Genomic DNA, 22,953 nt, shown 5'->3' on the forward strand with positions numbered 1-22,953 from the left:
ATTATTTGTCTCCAAGCTTCCCTTCCCCTGGAAAATTTTCTGCAGACACACGCCCATGCATACGATCAAATTGACATGAAATTTGTGTCATGGGTTGCATAACCCATAGGACAACACATCCAACCAAAATGAGCATGCGACGCCACTGGTAGTTAGGTAGGTAATAACACACGATTGTGTTTTGATAGCAGTGAAATTCGATAGGTTATCCTCACCCCACTGGAGAAAGGCAAGAAGAACAATATTTAAGAAATTGGTTACGGAAATTCTTGAATTTGAATCATTTGATTACCACGAGGTTTCTCAAATGAAGAATAGGAATGGTGAGCAACTTCATCAGCAAAACTCTGAACAGAATTTGAAGTTAGAGAAAAGGTTCTTGATGTTTAGGAGAACGAGCATGGCTATGAATACAAAATCCTGAGGTACTATAGCATTCATAAAGAAATCGGATGAGAGGAAGCCATCCATCATGACATTCAGTGAATGATCAGCGAGGAAACTGGCAATTCAATCACAAAATGAAGAGCATCTATAAGATGGTTGTTCGGTACGAAGATGAAGAAAATAAAGGCTTATTGGTAAGATTACTGCAAAGTCTTTGACGAAGTTATAAAGAACAAGCTGTGGATCATACGCAAGAAGTCAAACATTGCAAATGAGCTGCACAAGTACCTGAGCTATTTTGCTGGTACATGCCAAAATAGTCCAATAGCTCAGGTGCTTGTGTAGCCGTACAGAGATAGTGGTCGCTTTCATAACTCTAGACCGCACGAAGAAAAAAAAAAAAAGTTCTATTTTGTAACCTAAAGAAATTTTTCTAAGCTTTTATTCAGCCGATTCCTTAGTTGGGTGATGTTTGCAAAGGCAACAAGGTTTTCTCTTTCCAGAAGCCCGGGTTTTTAATTCCATTGTTTAAAAAGTCGACATTGGAACTTACCATTTCAGACATAACATATGCATGTTAGGATTTGGGACCACAAGATGGTAGCATTTGTCTTCCTTAATCTCTCCCCTGAAAGTCTTGATTCATTGATAGCCTCGAGTTCACTATCAGTCATGGCCAAAAGATGGTGGAGCTCCAATAAGCTTAATCCAACTTTTTGAAGAATAGGCTTATAGGAGCTCCGCCTTGTTCCTTTGGAAATAGAAGGCGTTGGAGGATTGATTTTTTATTTATCTTTTTATTTTAATATCTTTATATACATGATATAATAAAGAAATGGAAGAAAACATAAAAATTAACATTTAAACTGGAAAGCGGCAATATTATCTTATTTCCATATGACCTCAATTATCATAGCAAGAAATAACTCCAAAGATCACTATTTTCCTTAATAATTGCAAAAAAAAAAAAAAAAAAAAAACCGAGAGGAAATCAATGACTACCAAGAAGAGAAAAAATGAGAAAGGATTAGGCTACTACTTCTAAAATCCCTGTAAGGAGGTCCTCATGATATGAATAGTGATGGGTATCATGAAAATTATACATTATTATTATTTTTTAAGCGATATACTGGTTGTTAACTATATTTATACAGTAACCATATGACAGTAACTATATGAAGCCTGAGGTTTTCCCAGATTTAACTCAGTAATGTAGCTAAATCTGGGAAAACCTCAGGCTTCAGATCCAATCTTTCATTTGGCTTCTCAATTCTATAATATTATTCATGCAATGGATATGAATGAATAATATTGTAGCTAACTGTGCCTGAAATTACATGATAACTTGTATTAAATGTTTACTCTAATAAATGTAAATGTGAATTAAAAATTTACAAAATTACATTTCGTATAAGTTTGAGTAATGTGTGCATGTACATGTTACTATTACAGCTGCACACACTGTTCCCGATAACAGTTTGGACTTTGCAAAGTGCTTTGGCCAATTTTCAGATGTCATCTTTGTGTTATCCAGTGAAACAGGTAAGTGCATTGGCTCAAAGAAATGAATTCAAACGTGTAATCAGAGACATCTGTTTTAAACAGCGCCACTGTAGTTATCATACAGAGTGAACCGTATATACTGTACTGGGCATTTTTATTAGTATACATAAAACAAATGTAGACTAAGAAAAGAATGGCTTTTTTATATTAAAATGAATATCAAAAATAGGAGTTGTGTTGCGTACTTGGTTCTTAAAACTAATATCTTAAAATTGTGTGTAAGGGTGTTATTCTCAACAAACCGAATTGCATATCTTGGCCTGCAAACTTGTAAAAACAGAATGGGATCCAGTAAAAAGTCATGGTGTGGTGTAGTGTATATTTTGGGTAATATCATTATTTTCACAAAGAAAGAATAATGTAATAGTGACCACAGCTTGAATAGTAGAATTCTTTTTTTTCCTTACTTGAGGAGTAGAAAGTGTTTGTTGGCCTATGTTGATGAAATCATGTGGCACTTTCTATTTCTCAAATTAGGAAATAAAAGAGTTCTACGACTAGCTGATTTTTTTTACATATATAAAAAATCAGATCCTATAAAATTAGCAACCGAGACATTTTGTACAATCACAGCTTGTGGGAAACATGCTTACAATGTTTTTGCATGACATCAACGAATGCAATCAACTGCTTCAGAATATCTTGTCAAATAACAACACTAAATATTTCTAATCCTGGAATTTTAATAGAAAGCCACATGTTTCTGCAACTATGCTATCAGATCCAAAATCAGAAATCACCATTAACATAACTACTGATTGAAATTTTGTATTTCAATATGAATTCTTAAGAAAATCTGAAATTCTTCCTCTTTTGTATTGCAGATTTATGGAAAATTGATGAAACTATTCATATTCTCCAAAACAGAAAAATAAAGACAACGACGCTTCTAGAAGATAAGTTTATATCTTTATTCAACAAGCTAGAACATTATGCACAATGCAAGATTTATTGTGGTATATATTTATTACATTACAATGCCTCATTAGCAAAGAGGATAAGAAAGGTAAACAGTTCTACTCATTATTAATTATATGAAGAGCCAAGGCTTCAATTCGGCGACATGAACTTATTTAAGTTAAGGGACATTACATCCCGAGAGCCTGTGTAGCTCAGTGGATGTGGCGTTTGCCAACCACGGCGCTTGGCCGCACGAAGGAAGACTTGGTTTCGAGTCTAGTCGGCGACTAGAGGAAATTTTTCTAAGCCTTTTTTCGACCGGTTCCCGAGTTAGTCGATCTCTGGCACGGGCAAGCAGGTTTTTCGTCCTGTAAACTCAAGAAAATCGACCGTAGAACCTACATTATTTCAGACATTAAAATATATTGTGTTAGGGTTAGGGACCACGAGATGGCGGCAGATTTGAGCCGTCTCTCTTCACTGAGTACCGCTTAATTAGTGATAGCCTTGGGCCATCTATCTCTGATTGGTACCAGTGGAGATTGAGCTGCCCACTCAGTCTCCAAAAGTTAGATAGGGCTAAATGGCCTCGCCTACTCCCCGTACACGGGAATAAAAAGGCGTTAGCTGATTTGATGATTTGACATTACATCCCATATTGTTTCATAGCAGAATAAGAAACTCAAAGAGTTTCATGCCGAATATAGAAACTATATAAAGTTCGGCGAGTCCAAGCGTAACTGGATAATGCAACACCTGACTCATTTGGTAGTGCTACACTGAGGCAATTCATAGTAAGGGTGGAGAAAGTTCCGATCACTATTCTTGGTATTTACCCATAATGTGAAATCCAGCTCCTAGGAGCTGTATTACTGTTCTACATTATGAGAGAAAGTCACTACCCAGACCGGTTTCAACCTTTCAAAGGTGACTACCCAGACCGGTTTCAACCTTTGAAAGGTTGAAACTGGTCTGGGTAGTGACCTTCTGTGTTTCACATTATGGGTATTTGACTCATTTCGTAGTGCTACACTGAGGCAACTCATAGTAAGGGTGGAGCAAGCTCCGATCACTATTCTTGGTATTTACCCATAATGTGAAACACAGAAGGTCACTACCCAGACCGGTTTCAACCTTTGAAAGGTTGAAACCGGTCTGGGTAGTCACCTTTGAAAGGTTGAAACCGGTCTGGGTAGTGACTTTCTCTCATAATGTAGAACAGTAATACAGCTCCTAGGAGCTGGATTTCACATTATGGGTAAATACCAAGAATAGTGATCGGAACTTTCTCCACCCTTACTATGAATTGCCTCAGTGTAGCACTACCAAATGAGTCAGGTGTTGCATTATCCAGTTACGCTTGAACTCGCCGAACTTTATATAGTTTCTATATTCGGCATGAAACTCTTTGAGTTTCTTATTCGGCTATGAAACCATATGGGATGCAATATCCCTTAACTTAAATAAGTTCTACTCATTTTCAAAATTGTGAGAACAAAATTTTTTGCTCTGATGAATTTTATTCTAAATTCTAGATTGCATGTAATCTCATTTTCAGAAAATTATTATTATTATTATTATTATTATTATTATTATTATTATTATTATTATTATTATTATTATTAATCAGCCATTTCTACTGAATTGTTTTTAAAAAAAGGTCACGAAATAACCTTTTCTGAAATTCTCTTGCTGTCCTTTGTTTCTCCATTTTCTGATATCAACACTTCATTATAAAAATAAACAAATAAAAAAAACACTTGTGCTATTTAGCTCTTATTTCTTACTTCTTTATAATTAGAAATTCCACTTTGCTCGTTGCATTTTCTACTTTAGATCTGTTGCAAGTTTCAGAGATGTAGTATATATTTATAGATTGCCAGAAGTGTTTAAGTTTGATTCGGGTCACCGACTAGAGAAACTTCTACAGGCTTTTTTTTTTTCATTCGGTTTTCAAGTTGGTTAGTCAATGTTTGTCATGAACAAGTAAGGTTTCTCCTCTCGGATTTTAACCCTGCAACTCAGGAAAATTTACTCGCGCACACACACAAAAAAGCCTGTGTAGCTCCGTGGAGCCACACACACACACACACACACACACACACACACACACACACACACACACACACACACACACACACACACACACACACACACACACACACACACACACACACACACAAACATTCCTGCCTCTGGAAAAGTATCCGGTAACATTCTTTCCAAATTTTTTTCATCTCTTGGATCGTTCTGATTTCAATATTGTTGTTTTCTTTCATTTTTAGTGATCTGTTTTGTTAATTCTTTTATAATTCTGTATACAGTTTTGCTATCATTCTTTTTATTTTGGTTCTTCACACATTTTTGCTTTTTCTTCTAACCAAGTATTTTTGCAGATCTTCGCATTTTATCTATTTTGGTTTTCAGTCTTTTATAATGCTACGTATTTTCCTCTGTATTTTCTTTGTTCAAAGTATTTTTGCAGCTCTTTTACTTTTGCTTTGTTCAAGTGTTTTCTTGCTGCATGTTACCCTAACTGCTCCTCCCTGTTTCCATGTAATTTCTACGTTTTTCAAAGGCTATTTTCTTTAACTCGGCTTCTATTATTTTCTGTAATTGTTTTGTTTAGCTCTATCTTTCAGTTTTGTCATGTTAATAATGTTATTTAGGGTTTTCGGTTTGCTATTTTTAAATTTGAACTTACGTTTTGCATCTAGTAATTCATGATCGGTCCAAATCTGGTTTCTTTAGTGCCCTTACATTTTCGATTGAGGATTTCTAGTTATTTTTGATCAGAATATAATGAACACAATTTTTAATCATACCATCTCCATGTGTGTTTGCATGATGGCATATGGAAAAACATTGTGTTTAAGATGAATACATTGTTATATTAAAGAATTCCAGCAGTTTTTTGCCTCTTTGGTTTCTCTCGTCTACTCCAAATCTCCTCCCATGGAGATGAAGTCGCCCATTACTATTAGGATATCTTTTTTGTTTGTTTTGTCAACAAGGTCTTTATTTGCTGGTAGAAAGTATCCAATTCTTCATTTTCATATGATTGATCTGGAGCATAAATTTGGATAATTTTGAGAAAAAAAATCCCTTTTTCTTTTCCTTTTAATGTAATTGTTATTATTTTTGTTATTATATATCTTATGATATACCGTATATTATATTATAATTGTTATTATTTATTCTTCCTGAGTAAAATAGTTTTCCATTCTTCAAATTTACCACGCCTTCTCCTGACCAGTGTGTTTCGGCAATACCTATTATATCCCAATCAATTCTTTCTAGCTCTTTCTCTATCAATTTGGTCTTTCCTGGTTTTCTGGTTAGGGGTGGATTATTTCTTGAGTTGACCACATGGTATATTTCTCAACTGTTTCCTGTAATCTTAAAACAGTCGCGTCGGCTTCCCCGAACTAGGTAGCATTATCTTGACTCAGTGAAGCTGGTTTTTGACTCCTCTGCTGCATTTGCCTTCTAGCTTTAGCTGGGCATGATGGGAGAGCAGGCAAACTCCCACTGCACAATAAGAACAAAGTAAGATAGGAAAGTTTCACCCCTAGCCCTCGAATACTCTAATAGCATTACCGAGAAGGCGCAAGAATAGAAAAAGAAAGAAAGGGACCAATCTACAGATACAACAAATGTATATTATGTGAAGGCATGATCCAGCATCAGGTACCTCGAGTTCGTCACTCCCGTACTCACTGAAGTGAGCCTTTGAGGCTTAATTCAAAGAAGAAATATTCAAAATTGCCAGTAGCAATTAACTCAACTATCAAGAACAGCAGAGATCAGCTGCCTCGATTAAATGAGTTCCACCTACTTCCCTTAGAAATCAAATGGCTTTAGAGGATTCATTCTGTATTCATTTGACTGGAAGACAGTAGTTCACCAGAAGCGTAAGCAAATGTTTATATCACAAAACAGTCGCCACTTTATGCCTTGACACCCATAGCACTTTCTGTGAATGCTTTGAAAAATAGACATATGAATTAATAAAAGTATGCTTCGAAAAACTGTATACGAATTTGTTAATCGATATAATGTTTTCATAAAATATTCAATATTTAACTTCCTTTAACAATTCTAACATGATTCCAGTCACGGACCAAATGGTGTTTCGCCTTTTAATAATTTGCCTGAATATCTATCATAAGGCCATCTTATGTTAAATCGTTCTTTAACAGCTCTATTACATAAAAACAATCGCACCTGTACAATTCATTACGTGAACATCGCTACCCAATATAATATTTCTGAGTATTTATATTAGTCATATAACTTTCATATTCATGCATGCATGGAATAAACAATTCTGTTTCTCAGATTATATTTACGTTTTTTTTTTTCCTTTTTCCACAATCGATCTCATCATCCTTCTTATAGCTCAACAGATCAATAATTAGGACAAGACCAAAACGCAATATTTCCATAGGTGTTTATTAAAGTCGCAACATAATGACACGATGTTTTTGTCAAAAGACACAGTAATACGATTCATCAGAAATCAATATTCCGAGGAAGCTACCTACGAAAAGTGACATGCTATCTTCAAGAGAAAAATTACACTTCCTGGTGCACTTCGAATACAATGGCAAACGTTTGATCATTTCACAGATTGGTTGCCTGGCACAAAAATTATAGCCTGACATCCTTGAACGTTATTTTGGAGGTGAAATAAATGGGTTAAACTTTGTGAAATCTGTAATTTATCTTCCTGAGATGAAAGAGAGAAAGACGTTCGTATTCAGATCAAGAATATCGTCGTTGTTGAAAGGTGTGATTCCTCATTTCAAGAGAGAAAAAATGAGTAGAAGACATTGATGATTAATTTTGAAATTTTCAGATTGCAATACGTTGCAAAAATTATTTCTTATGAAGGTAACAAAAGTCTGTTCATTTACTGGGTTATATAGCTCCAAGAACCTCTCTGAAAAAGTATGAACGGTAAATTTTAAAGAAATATTATTCATATGTCAAAATCAATTCGGATTAAAATTCAGCATTTTTCTCGGTATGCCCATTGCTAGACGTAGTTTAGTAGATACAGCTACAAAGAGTTACAACTGATGTGTTGTTGTATATGTCAGTACACACTAACATTAAAGTAGTTTGATTGCTGATTTCATATTCATACTTCCGATGCTATATAATTCCCACAGATTTAAAAAAAAAATAGCTAGAAAGCATTGAACTTAGGCTGACCATATTTCCTTGAGACAAAAACGGGACTGGAGTTATGTAATATTCTGTATTCATGAAAAAAAGTAAGACGATAATAGAAGTTTTATTACATAAGCATATTGAGCTCACCATTATTCTTCGGTGACAGAACCCATACAAAAATTTACGTAGACGTAGAGGGGGATTGTATTTCACTACGATCGTATCATCAATATTTCTACGATGAAGTGATCTTACGCGACAAATTTCGGTCTTTCAACATCTTATCATAATAATACTCACACTCCATTACACAATTTTGTCTTACAACTAACATAGCCCTCATTTCTCTCATAGCGTAAATTTGTTGATAGGCGGAAAAGGGGTGATATGATTGAGACATTCAAATTACTGAAGGGTTTTTACAAGATTAATTCAGAGGAAATTTTTCAGAACAGGTCTGGTGGTGGGAGAACTAGGGGCTATCCATGTAAACTGAGCAAGAGTTTAGTTAGCAAGAGTGTTAGAACAAGATTTTTATTTGGAGAGTGGTGAATGAGTGAAATAAGCTCCCAGAGTTTGTTGTGGGTGCCATGACTGTAAATGAGTTCAAAGTATGATAGATACTGGGCGAATGCTGAATAGTTGTTCTTGACATGATGTTTAGGGCTCCCTCGATGAGTCTAAGGACTCCTTGGAGTTGCTCATAATAATAATAATAATAATAATAATAATAATAATAATAATAATAATAATAATAATAATGGTCTCAACACTTAATCTAGATTTATCCTTTGACCACATACTGTTCATAACAGAAAATATTTTCTCGAGAGGTGCTGTACTTCCTGGAAGACAAAGAATAATATTACAAAAGTCTTGAAAATCTAGGCCTTTTTCGCTCAGAAAAAAATCTGTACTTTTATTCCATCATTGTGCACAGCTTGTCCAGTTAAATAAATTTGAATTCTTTCTGGAGATCGTCATTAAAACTGCAGTTTCTCCTCTTTGACATTGCAAGGATAGACTTAACCCTCTTACCTGCTATTATGGATCAAATACGCTTCGTATCCATCATATATTTCAATGTACATGTAATGTCAATGGTATTACAATTTTAATATGCACTTCGCATCCATGATAACCTTGACGTCTATAGACGTCTTGACCGGTAGCGTGGTTAAAGCTTTAAAAAATATGAAACTTAAACCAACAGCATTGAATAACAAAGCCACTAGCATACAGGAAAGACAAAAACTAACGCTACAGCAAAACAGACACCGCGTCTGAGACGCGCAAGTGTTGCCAACATGCATCTTTTATTTTCTCTGAATAAATCACTGCAGATATCGATATTTAGTATCGAACAATGTGACTCCACGGTTATACAAATTACCGCTATCCATGATATTGATATACGATAATAGGTTCTGAATAATAATTTATGATTGACCAATATGAAAGTATATTTATCGCTTTTATTAAAAACGTGACAAGATTGATATTTTTATTAAAACGACGAGACGGTCGGGAAATATGAAAAAAAAAAAAAAAAAAAAACCGGTACTGTCCCGTTCAAAACGGTACGTATGGTCAGCCTAATTAAACTAGTTCTGAACTTTGTCAACTACAAATATCCAAGTACACATGAAGCATGAGATGGAATATTAGTTCCGTTTGGAAAAACCAGGCGACGCTGCTGTCTACATCACACGTTGATAAAACAGCGCCACTAATGGAATTAAAAAAAAATAACTATTCTTCTCCGTTTGGCAAGAGTCTGTAAATGTAATTTCTCGGTAAATTGTTAATTTCTTTTTTTTCCCCCATCGTATATTTGAAAGCAGAATATACGTTTTTCGCATGTTTTTGATGCGCCGTAGTAAATAGCTGAGATTTATGTATCGAAAATATGTTTTTGTTTAAATCACCTTTCTGATTGACAAAATTAGCCAAAGGGATTTGAAACGATGCACAATTACATCTGTTAGCGAGAATCATTCCTACATTACATAAACCAAAATAATTTTAAAATCGACTGCTGAGATAATGATGACGTCTTTATATAAGAATGGACATTAATTAAGCAAGAGCCATCATGTCCAGGAGTATCCCGCTCCTAACCAACCACTTAACTGTTTAAAGACTTCTCATCTAAACAATACTTTATGTCCTCTGTTCGATTTCTTACTCATCCTGTCATGTGATGACCACTACTTTTTTTTTTTTTGCTCATTTTAATGAGTAGGTATATATATATACACACACTAGGGGGCTCCTCCCCCTGACGCCTACTGCGCCTAACTCCCCGTGTTCCGGACTGGTAGGCCGGTTCTCCTTGAATTCCGATGACTCGAATTTTGAAGACTCGACACTCAGGGTAGCCCCTGAGTTTCAAAACGTTTCAAATAACTTGACAAAAACGTTACAAAAAAAAACGTTACACAAAAACGTTACAGCCTACATCCGTTTTAAGCCGACGTCACATCCGTTTCCAATTTCAGCTTATCCTTTTATAGTATAGAGTAGATATATATAGGTATGTATATGATATTATGATATGCATGTATATGTATTTGCTTCAGGTTCGTGTAATATTTATTACTTAAAGTCATGTACGTAAAAAGAAATATTTTTATGGGAACGTGTTTATTATGTTAATGTGATAATTTAAGCAAAATGCTCCAGACTACCGTTTTCTCGTTTGTCATTTGTTGCTTACAGACTAATAACTTTAGACATTATGCCATATATTCTCCGGAATATCAAGTTAAGGATTCGCTGTGTTTTGCTAAGTGGTTAAGAAGGAAAGAAGGTTCGACAAATTCTCTGATCTCCAATAGGAAGAATTTCATCAATCTTCGAGGAAGGGTATTAAAGGTTGCAGTTAATCCCGTGAGTATTTTTGCTATTAATTAGTTGTCGAAGAACTTAAAATGTTTAGAAATACTGTTTATTGGTTAGTTGCCATATCTCTTCAATATACAGATTTGAACACAAAAACAAATCCTTATATAAATTTTGTGTCCAAATCTGTATATTCAAGTCGCACTAACAAATATATGCTATGTAATCTTTAGCTGTATTAATTAAAAACAGGTACATTTGTAAACCACAGAAAGAATGCGACGATTTTTGCTCAAAGTTTTTTTTTTTTTTTTTTTTTTTGTAGTTTTCATGAGTGGAAATTTGATATCTCAAGTAGATAACGACAAATGTCATAAAGCTAAAGGGATTCTCTCATTAAAGATAATAGAATAAGTAACACTGTAAAAAAAAACAAAAAAAAAACGAGAGCTAGTAAATCTGAGTCATCTCTCAAGTGCCTTCTTCCACCAGCAAGCCTAATTTGCCGAAAGCTGAACAAGGACCGTAGTCATCTTACACGAACTGGTCTTGCATACTAGCGATCTAAAACAGAGACTTTCCCCAGAAATGTCAGTAAAGGATCGCAAGTATCTTGTTGCATCGGGATTTGCATAAAAAAGATGTTCCCATATATATATATATATATATATATATATATATATATATATATATATATATATATATATATATATATATATGGGAACATCTTATTTTATTCCTAATCCCAAGTAAGCAAACAGTTAAGTTTGCGCCTGAAACGCAGTTCAAGTCTAAAGGTGGTGCAACACCAAGGCCACTTATTGTAAAGGTGGGTAAAGCTCTGATCGCTATTCTTAGTATTTTCCATAATGTAAAGCACATCTCACTAAGAGATGTATACTGCAATACATTATGGGTGGGGTCACTACCGACACCGGTTTCAACCTTTTTTGAATGTAAAAGTGAAACGGGCTCTAAAAATAACACGATCCCGAAAGATCGCCCAAATCTGCGTTGTTCCACTCAATGACAGTCTCACCCCGTCACCGAGAAGAACTTCTCAGTATTGGCTCTAATCAGTGGAAGGCTCACCCCACCACCAAGCAGAGCCATAATCTCAACGATGGCCCCACTCAGAGACAAGCAAAAACCTATCCCCAAGCAGAGCCTCACGGAGCCCCCACCGGTTTCAACCTTATGAATAAGTAAAACCGTCTCTAAAAATTCGGACGATCCCTAGACTACTCAATAGTTGGCGAAAAACCGTCCATCTTAGCATTGGCTCCACTTAGTGATGGCCTTCCACCCACACACCACCACCGAGCAGAACCGCTCATATTTTCCGAAGAAAAGCATTCACCGACAAAGCCCCTCACCGGGCCGTGCTGGAGAACACTTTCCTCGGAGACTCAAATTACTCGCTTAAGGCAAAAACTTAAGAGAGCAAACTCATAATAGCCCCCACCGGTTTCAACCTTTTTTGAGGTCTCCTCAATGAGTAGCTAGACCCTAAATACCAAGGTTTTAGTAATACAGAGCCTTATCAATGCAAGTTGCTAAAAGGTGTTTTTATTTTGAATAATCTCTGGAGGAGATATAGATGTAAATAAGATTTTTTTTTTACCTTGGGAATAATGTATATTAGGGTTACAAAGTAATTTTATAAACTTGGTTATTTTACTCCTAATCCCAAGTAAGCAAACAGTTAATGTATTGCAGTATACATCTCTTAGTGAGATGTGCTTTACATTATGGACAATACTTTTATTGTCCATAATGTAAATACTTATTAAGTACAATATTTCCAGTTATATATATATATAACTGGAAATACTCTGCAATGTCTTATGTTAGAAGTGCATATTTTGGGCAGCTAACTCCATAATGTGAGATTGAGCAGGCCGATCAGTTAAAGTTGGTTAAAAAGTGAACCACTATCATTTTTTCCCTTTTTTCAATATACAGGTAGAACATGAGTCCAGAATAAGAGTCAGCAACTTTTTTTCTCCTCCTTTCTATAATAGGCTATATTCTAAGGGACTCATTAGTATCTTATATGTTAGGAAGTAAAAAAGAAAGATATAATTGGTACTTTTATAAATTTATTATGTACAATTGTGAATATTTTACAGATCGTCTGGTTGGAACAGTGGACAGTGTCTATGCTCTTTGAATCATGGGTTTAACTTTCAATGGAGCATGCATTTTTGTAAATCTCCTTAGGTGGTAAATGATTTGCATCGTCCAGCCGAACCACTATTTTTATTGGAGGCCTGCCTTCAGCCTTTAAGCTGGATTTAGAAATACCTATCGTGTTCATTTAAAGCTGAAAACAACATTTTCCCTTTTTTTTTCTTTTCTTTCTTTCTTTCTTTTTTTTTTTTTTAATCATTTTATTTTGTAGTTCAGTTATGTATATTCGCATGTTTGTCGGAATTTTATCAACTTCAACTTGTATCAGCGAGTCTTGAAAACCAATTTAGAGTATTTTGAAGTACCTGAATAACAGAATAAACTTATTTTTAATGATATCTAATCAACTGGATTAGATTCTATGAAACTAAAGGCAGTTCAGGTTTTGCTCAGACCTGTGTTTAAGTAATAATTTCAACTTCATTCCAAAGATTTTAACACTGGGAAGCATGTCAGATAGCAATAAACATTTACGTTTCAAATTACGATAGTTAAATTGATATGTGGTTATATCCACCAGGAAAGCGAGATCTAGAATTTATTTATCATCAAACAACTTCTATGATTTCATTGAATTTGAATTTGAATTGCTGAACACCAAATAACGTCCTAAATTGATTTCTTTCAAAGAAAGTTTAAATGATCAGCGAGTAAAAGTAGTTTCAGTGTCAAAATAATAATGCTTCTAAGCAAGTTTAAATTAAAGCAGATGCCTTCTAATGATGTAATAAAGAAATCATATAAATTAACAGAAGCTATCAGAATCTGTATGCCATAATTCTGATATATTTTCTTTAATTTTCAGGGTGCTTTTCCATATGTTTACAATAAATGGCCATCTTCTACCAGTAAACTCGAGAGCATCCAAGGTATTGATATCAATCTGTTAAAGCTTGCAGCTCAGTACATGAATTTCAGGTAAGTTTCAACTATTTTCCGATAATTTGTTAGCATGGTTAGTCATTCATCTGAATTATTTATTTATTTTTGAAGAGGATGAAAGAGAGTGAAATTAATCAGAAAAAACACTTTTGACTGTCAGTCAACTGTACTAACTTTGATTTAAAATAAAATATTTCTCTTAGTAATGATATAATTTGTGAAAATCCATAGAGCCTACGTGGGGCTTACTGATTGTTTGCATTTACCACCGAAGCAACTAAGGCTATGAAGCCAGTATGTTATGGCTGTAAATTGCGTTGTCCTTCTGGCTGGTTTGCCTGTTTAGCAGGAGGAAAAATCCTTCCACCTCTGTATAAGATCGCGCATTCACACGACAAGCCATGACAGACTTTCGTGTCCTAGACAGGATTCAAACCGGTATTTCCACCTAAAGGGCATCGTCGAAACCGACTGAGCTGTCAATCGTTTTTGTTTTTGCCACTTGGTAGGAATGACAAACATTTTGAAATCATTGATTATGAAAAGGTTCTCCCCCTTTTTTAAACTTAGTAATTCGGATTTTTCTTTCCTATTGAGACCCTGGGGTTTGGAAAGATGTGTCATGATGATTACAGCAGATCTCTGACAATGACATCTCACGACTTTGTGGACATTTAATAGTATATTAATAATATCATTCTGTTTATAGATTTACAGTTTCCACTAATGCTTCGAATCATCAATAAAATCAAACGAAGCTTTAATCTGGAACCTCAAAATATTTTAAACTGAATTCACTTTCCCACCCCTCCATTTTAATCTTGTTATTCCATTTTCATTTTTAGGATGAAGTATGTAGTTCCTGTTAATGGCGAGTATGGTCACCGACTAAATAATGGAAGTTGGACTGGGATAATGGAATTGGTGTCCTCTCAGGTAAGTAAACAAATAAAAGCAGCCTCTTTCGTTGATTGCGCCTTGTGATTAAAACATGATTAAAATACATATTGAAATCAAAATATTATGACCGCCGTCGTAATAGTTCGGAGAATTCTCTCCCCCCCCCGTCTCTTGTTACCAGAACTTATGCTACTAGACGTAGCTTTGATCTTTAGAAGGTATGCCGTACCATACCACAACTACACCCACACAGCATTGCTGGAAGCGAGGTTCATCCGCAAAGACGACGTTTTCCACTCTTCGGTGGTCCACTGATGTTCCTCAGATGCAAATCATGGACATGGTTGATTAGGCATGATCATGGGGGTACCTTGACATGGGGTCCCTACTTGGGAGGTCTATACAGATCTGAATACGTTGAATTGTGATCTTGGAAATCACGTTCGTTTCTAGTTAAATTTCATGGTCTCCTTCGACAGTTTTTCGTCTATGGACTTGCTCAAGGTAGGACAATCGTTGTTCACCACAAGCATCGACTATGTCTACCAGCAATTTAGAGTGAACAGTACGTTCCGCACCTTCCGTATGATGGATACTTTCTTTCACTGTGATACCTGGCGGGGTGAAATGGTCGATTCTGGAATAATGGGATGATCATATTTTGATAGAACGTATTTTTTTAATGTTTTGCAAGAAGTCCTGGGAATGCAGTCGAAAAATACCCAAATAAGATAAACTTGTTTTAGAATACATTTTAAGCAAATAACTAAATTAACTGAGTTTGTTATTCTCAATTGAAAGAATCTTACTTTTTACAGAAGGTAAAGTTCGCTGTAAATATTTTCATCACTCACGAAAGAATTGAATGCTGTGACTTCAGTTATCCCCACGTTATCGATCCAGTGATGTTCCTCACCAAGGCTCCAAGTGAAGTTCCCAGTTCTTTTCTACTTGGGCAACCCTTTCAGACAGAGGTAAACCAATGGATCATTGCTTATTATTTTGTCTAAATCTACAGAAATATCGATGTTTTTTTAATAAACACGTTTTTGTTGCTGTTTAAAGGTGTGGGTCTTTCTGATGAGTACTACTCTATTGGAAGGAATGTCTGTTTATGTACTGAGTTATTGGGAAGAACGATTCTTGCATACATCAACACGAATCCGGTTTTTGGAGATTATTTGGTTTTTGTTTGGAACTCTGACAGGAGCAAGTAAGTAAATTCCTAAACTGTATGTTACAATGTGTTCAAATTAAATAGTTTATCATGCGAGTTCATGTTGCTCATATAAACTGAAAAATGTTTCCCGACTCGAGGTTGCATTTAAATAGCTGATCAGTACCTTGATTTATTATATAATTCTACAAGAGTTATTTGCGTGAGACTAGAAATAAAGAGGACTCCACTAAAATTGTCAGAAATAACATGGGTTCTATGGTCAATTTTCTTTAGTGACGGGATTAAAACCCCGAACACTGGGGAAAACCTACTTGCCCATGCCGAATTCGTTTAATTCGGGAATGGTTCAAAGAAAGGCTTTGAAAATGTTCCTGAAGTCTGCAACTGGAATTGGACTTGTTCTCTAATAATGATGGACTTGCTGAATTGAGTCGGTGGACTCGATGGTATGACCCACCACAATGATGGGTTCTACTAGTGAAACATTGCAAATGTGATCCGAAATAAGGTTAGTTTGGGATTATAGCATTAGAAATAAGATAGTTTAAGTTAGATGTAAGGTAGTATGCAAGCTTGAATAAGCTGAGTGAAGATGAAGCACAGTGGTAATGTGCTTTGCAAACTAATAGATTTTCAGTTGCCTGGGATTCGACTTGCCGAATCCCAGGCAACCCTAACCTAGCGTTAGGGAAGTGTCGGACTCCATCGCTGCACACACACACACACACATAGCTTATTATTTATTTAGCGATGATGATACAGCAGCCGTGAGAAGTGCAGCACCATCTCAATTCATTTAAAGGAGGAAGAATGTGGGTAAGAGTACAGAAGGTGAGGTACTTCAGAATTAATAAAGAAATCTGATGAGAGGAAGCCATTCACTGACATGCAATGAACAATCAGTGAGGAAGCTGGCAATTCAATCACAGAGTTCAGGAGAGAAGCCATGTGATATTGGACATCAGGAAAACTTTGGTTTTCCTGATGTCCTTCTGCGATAGTTCAGAGAAAGCATGCAGTGGGCACTTTGTGATTGTGTGGAAGGTGATTTGTCTTGGTTGTCTAGGCAACAATTAGAGGAAAAAACTTAACGACAAGAGGCTGCAATCAGGATGCAAGAGAGATAAGAAAAGAGAAGGGAAGAAATTACGCCTAACAGCCTTAGCAAGGGACAGAAGGTTCAACTGCTGGTTGAGCAGGAAGGGCCTTATTGCATTTTATTCTTATGAAGGCTGCTTTCGAATCGTTGATAACTTTTTTACACTTGTTTTGGGCAGTTGAGTTAGCTGAATGAGTTTTTTTAATTCAAGCCATTGAACACAGGCTGCATTTATATCATAGACTGGATAGGCACATGTTTTGATAGCTAGGACTTGGATAATGGTTGGGGGTTTGCAGTGAGTGGGGAATGAACGAGCTCATTCCAGTGAGGATTATTTCGGTTATTAGTTCAGTGCAGATGTTTGGATTGGGACAGAGAAAGCAGTGATCTGACCATGAAGAAAAGAGGCATAAAAATTGCAAAAGTCATTCCATTTGGCACCTTTGTAATGCCATAGAGTACGAGGCTCGGATTGTCTGGGGAGGAGGGCGAAATGAAGAGAAGGAGACGAATAAGATTGTGGACAGAGGTGCCAAGGGGAAGATCAAATAACCACAGTGTATTTGGAGGGGAGAGTTAGTTTAAAAAAGGTTCAGATTTTTGGATGAACGATGAGGATTGTCTATTGTTCTGGTTGGTGGGTTAACTATTTGTATAAGGTCATGAATGATAATGATTCATCTTCCCTTCCAGCTCGATCTGTGATTTTGGAGTAGGGGAGCCAAGGAAGACAATTTAAAAATTTGGGTACTTAATTTGAACGTAAACATTTAGTGATAAGTAGTAGAAAAGGGCGGTTGTCCCAGTTTGGGGGGAGGGGGTGGTAAAGGCAGCAAATAAAAGCTGTAAAGTGAAGCAAAGAAATCTTGAGCCAGAGCAGGTCGAAAAGCAGGGATTTGATTCCAGGTTGGAAATCCTTTGGCAAGGAATATACGATTTTATAAAAGCACATGTTCCTCCCTTTTTGCGGAATGCATCATACAGGATGTAGTTGTGAAAGATACCAATTAGGGTTCTGTTAAGAAAAGAGGAGATCAGGTTTTGATGTCTATGTAGTGGTGTATACATTGATGTATGTATTGATACCTCGAACTCGAATGTTAATGAAATGGAGATGGAAGTGTGTTTATTGGAAGAAATTTTGGTGTTATATATATTCTTTTTTTTCGATTGGAAGGCATATTTTTTTTTCCAATTGTTGTATTTTTTATATTTTTACATTTTTTTTTTTTTTTGTATCCAGTGTTAAAACTGTAGCATTTAAATGATTGGCTGTCATATGTCAGGTTGTTTATTCAGGAAACATAAAAACCAGGGGCATGTGGCTAGTGAGGGACTTGTGCACATAACTAGCTCACAGGAAGTGCTCAGATTCCATTCTAAGTGTGACCTCGGACAGTTTACCCCTTTATATAACTAAACTCGCTTTCCCTTCAGGAACGATCTGACAGAGTAACCCGCAGTAGGATTATCGGGAAGTCTCCAACAGGTGCATCACCATTGGGTTCAGTCGGGTACACTGTCAGGTTGTGAATTCCATGTCTCTCAGTGGCGGCCGGTGAAAATTTTAAGTGGGGGTGCTGCATATACAAAAAAAAAAAAAAAAAAAAAAAAAAAATGTTCTAATCAGTAACAAATTTATTAATAAATAAATGTACATATTAAAAATTGCTTTATTAAGAATATTCCAATTAAAAGAAACACACGTATTAACCACAGTGAAAATTGTTTAATTGTTAATATTTCATCCTAAGTATCTTGTCCTAAGATACGTTAATACGTGTGTTTCTTTTAATTATGATCGCATCACAGGTTTCGTTATTTAACAAAAAAAAAAAAAAAAAAAAAAAATTCCATCCTCACCACGAACAAACACTAATAATAAAAGTTTCGAATCAATAGCAATGACAAGTGCAAACGAATATCGGCGTTAGATCGTGGTGCATTTGTTTCGTGTAACGATAATTGAAAAAATATTATTATTATTATTATTTTTATTATTCCTGATACCTCCAAGGAGTCCGAAGACTCATCGCGGGAGGACATCTTCAACTGTCTCTACAACTTACCTCTACTACGAATCAACGCCATCTACCGCCCACCTCCAACACCACCACAACTAGTAATTTTTGTCTGTAAATTGCGTGTGTTCTGAAGGGCCGATTTGTATGTAATTATTTTCTTATTTTCAACAGTGACACTCGTCATAATTCAGCCTTGTATCTATAATAAATAAATAATTATATGTTATTTTAACAAAATAAAATAAGATTTACAAAAAAATAGTTCACAACGAACACACGCCAATAATAAACGTTTCATATCTCACAGAAATAACGATTACAGGCATAAGATAAGAGTATCTAATGACGTAACGTGCAACTACAGCAAACGAATAGTGGCCTTATATCGCAGTGCATTTGTTTCGTGTAACGATAATTGAAAAAATATAATTCTTTTCATATTTTCAACATTGACACTCGTCATAATTCAGCCTTGTATCTATAATAAATAAATAATTATATGTTATTTTAACAAAATAAAATAAGATTTACAAAAAATAGTTCACTAGACACACGCACCAATTTAGAGTTTTTGAAAGATAATTACCTTAGGCAGCACGTAACGGAGGGTACACGAGGATCAAGAGTATTGGATTTGATCATCTCATCAGATGTTGTTATTATAAATAAGGTGTCAAATCTTCCACCAGTTGGTGAGAGTGACCACGAGGTGATCACGTGCAGGGTAACCAGTCATTCGAGGACGTCTGTTAGAAACGGATATATGTGGAATTATAAGACTGGTAATTAGTAAAAGCTCAGGAAACAGCTTGCGATGATAAATTGGAAAGAGGAACTGGATGGAAAGGATATCAATGCTGCTTGGGCCATACTCAAGAACTATTTGGTGGAGGCAATATCAGAGTGTATTCCAAGGGTGAAGAGGATAAACAGAGTGGGTGTAAAATGGATGAATCAAGAGATATGGTATGCAATCTGGAAGAAGAAGGTATTATGGAAGAAACACAAAATGAGTATATATAACAACCAGTTGCATGAGAAGTACAAAGAGCAGGCGAGGAAGGTGACTAGCTTGATAAGGGTAGCAAAAATGCAGTATGAGCAGCAGTTAGCTAAAGCGGCCAAAAAAAAACCCTAAGAAGTTTTTTCGATATGTCGCCAGTAGAAGAAAGAATGATTATGGTAGGATGGGATTGATTGGCGAAAACGGAGGAATGATAACCGCTGCGGAGGAATATAGTTGAGATATTTAGTGAGCAATTTCTAAAGGTATTTCATTCTTGTGAATGTGGCATCATGCAGAACTTGAAAGCAGCGGGAAAGGAGGAGGAGGAGGAACTGTTAGTAACTGAACAGGAGTTATATGAGGAATTGAATAGACTTGATGTAAATAAGGCTGTGGGACTTGATGCTATTTCACCACGTGTCTTGAGGGAATGTGCCAGAGAGTTAACAACAGCTTTTGTGTATCTTTTCAACATGAGTCTCTCACTGGGTCAAGTTCCAAAAGAGTGGAAAGAGGGTAAAATTGTTCCGATTCATAAGGGAGGTGATAAGAGTAAGGCTTTGAATTATAGACCAGTCTGTGTGTCTGGAGTTGTGGTCAAGGTATTAGAGAAGTTAGTTAGGAATAAAGTTCAGAATCGGGTTGAAAACAGAAAAATACTCTTTGGCGGCCAGCATGGATTTACTAAGGGAAAATCGCGCTTTAGCAACCTGCTTACTTTTTATAATAAAGTGACAAATACGTTGGATAAGGGTATTGCATATACCGTGGTATATTTAGATTTTGCAAAGGCGTTTGATAAATTGTTTGATGGGGCTGAACAGTAGATTGGTTCACTGGATTGGAGATTGGTTGTCTGATAGGTATCAGCGAGTTGTCTATGGAGGAGCGATATCCCAGAAGAGGAAAGTTACTAGTGTTGTACCTCAATAGTCTGTTTTGGGTCCATTGCTGTTTAATTTGTATGTAAATGATATCTGGAGAGGTCTGAATGGTGATGTGCAGTTGTTTGCAGATGATGCAAAGTTGGGCAGAGCTATCAGGAGTAGTGTGGATGCTGTAGCTTTGCAAGAGGACTTGAATACACTGTCTGAATGGGTAAATAAGTGGAGATGTCAATTCAATGTTTCAAAGTGTAAGGTTTTGAAATTTGGGAAGCAGAGATGGGATGTAAAGTACACAATCGGTGAGAATATCTTGGAAGAGGTAGAGGAAATGAGAGATCTGGGAGTGATTGTAGACAAGGACCTAAAATTTCGGGGACATGTTACTAAAATAGTGAAGACAACACAGCGGATAATGGGAATGATGCGGAGGACATTGACTTGTAGGAGTAAGGATGTTATGGTTCCTTTGTATAAGGCTTTGACCAGGCCACATATGGATTACTGTGCACAGATCTGGTCACCTGGTTTTCAAAAAGATGAAATTGCGTTGGAAAAAGTTCAGAGGCGATTGACTAAGATGGTTTCTGGTCCCTGGAATGTAGAGTATGAAGTCAGATTGACAAAATGCAATTTGCAGAAATTGGTGGACAGCAATTTCTATCCACCAATTTCTGCAGATTAACGTCGGGGAGGTTTTGCACAGAATGGGTGAGGATAGCAGGAGAACAAGAGGTCATTCCTGGAAGCTGTATAAGGAGGGTGTAAGCAAGGGAGTGAGGAGCAGGTTTTTTGCATGGAGTGGTGAGTGATTGGAATGCTTTGCCCGAGAGTGTAGTGTGTGCAGGGACAGTGAATATATTTAAGGCACAGTATGATAAACTGTGTGTATAACAGTGGACCTCTCACGATGAGTCTTTGACTCATGGAGGTTTTTATAATAATAATAATAATAATAATGATAATAATTAACTTTTCATATCTCACAGAAATAAGGCACGTAAGCATACTAAAATTACACTGCCGTTTGAGCAGTTACAGTCGGGAATGACGTAACGTGCAATGACAAGAGCAAACGAATATCGGCGTTAGATCGCAGTGCATTTGTTTCGTAATCTAAAGCGTTAATCGAACAATTCCAATTATTAACTATTCAATCAATGTCAAAACATAAGCTGTAACCTTTAACATGCTGTATTGCATTTATATAATGTTGTAAGCATTGTTATTATTTACAGACACAAACAAAATTTAATTTTTTCATTTTTTCCTTCGGGGTGCTGCAGTGTCGCAGTGCTTATGCACAGGCCACCACTGCATGGAGTTGACAACCTGACAATGAAATAGAGAACTAACACTTTCAGATGACGTTAGCTACTACTATAGTCTCTCGCTTTTGCTTTGATACCTCTAAAAATCATTGTAATCATGGGATTGGCTGTTTCTGGTGTCTAAGGATGGAGCCAGCTGTTCAATGATTTTCTAAAGTTTCTTTGAGCTAAAAACAGCGCTGCCTATTTTCTTTTATTTCTGGGGAGGACGTTTGAGGATTTAAATTTATTTAATTTTTCTCAATTTTAGTGTGCAGGTGTCTATGTAGCCCTGTGGTAAATGATGTTTGCTTCCATAGCCCTAAACTACCAGAAGAAAGAGTGTTAGATTCAGTTCTAATCACCAACTAGAGGAACTTTTCTTAGTGTGTTACTTGGCGGGTTTCCGAGTTAGTTGATTTTTCTGCAGGCAATTAGGGATTTCCTCCCCGTGGAAATAAATGTTCGTTTTTAACTTTACAGGATAAACATCGACCATAGAACTCACGCTATTTCAGCCAGGATATACTCCTGCTAAGGTTAATAGAAACAAAATGGTAGCGCACTTTTCTGCCATAATCTCTTCATTAAAAGCCT

General features: G+C 36.1%; 1 protein-coding gene across 1 annotated transcript in view; it reads left to right on the forward strand.

Moving 5' to 3' along the window:
* The first annotated feature begins 539 nt into the window (after positions 1 to 539).
* The window catches only part of LOC150093846 (ionotropic receptor 93a-like), a 36,308-nt gene continuing 13,894 nt past the window's right edge, over positions 540 to 22,953 (forward strand). Inside the window, exons 1-6 of the mRNA XM_090412536.1 lie at positions 540 to 581; positions 1,840 to 1,929; positions 13,874 to 13,986; positions 14,796 to 14,886; positions 15,669 to 15,824; positions 15,916 to 16,063. Of these exons, the coding sequence (XP_090268662.1) occupies positions 540 to 581; positions 1,840 to 1,929; positions 13,874 to 13,986; positions 14,796 to 14,886; positions 15,669 to 15,824; positions 15,916 to 16,063 (640 nt within the window). The remainder of the gene's footprint in view (positions 582 to 1,839; positions 1,930 to 13,873; positions 13,987 to 14,795; positions 14,887 to 15,668; positions 15,825 to 15,915; positions 16,064 to 22,953) is intronic.

The sequence above is a fragment of the Typopeltis vanoorti genome, chromosome 23, assembly GCF_054136105.1.
Source record: "Typopeltis vanoorti isolate ZY-2024b chromosome 23, IOZ_Tvanoo_1.0, whole genome shotgun sequence".
NCBI lineage: Eukaryota > Metazoa > Arthropoda > Arachnida > Uropygi > Thelyphonidae > Typopeltis > Typopeltis vanoorti.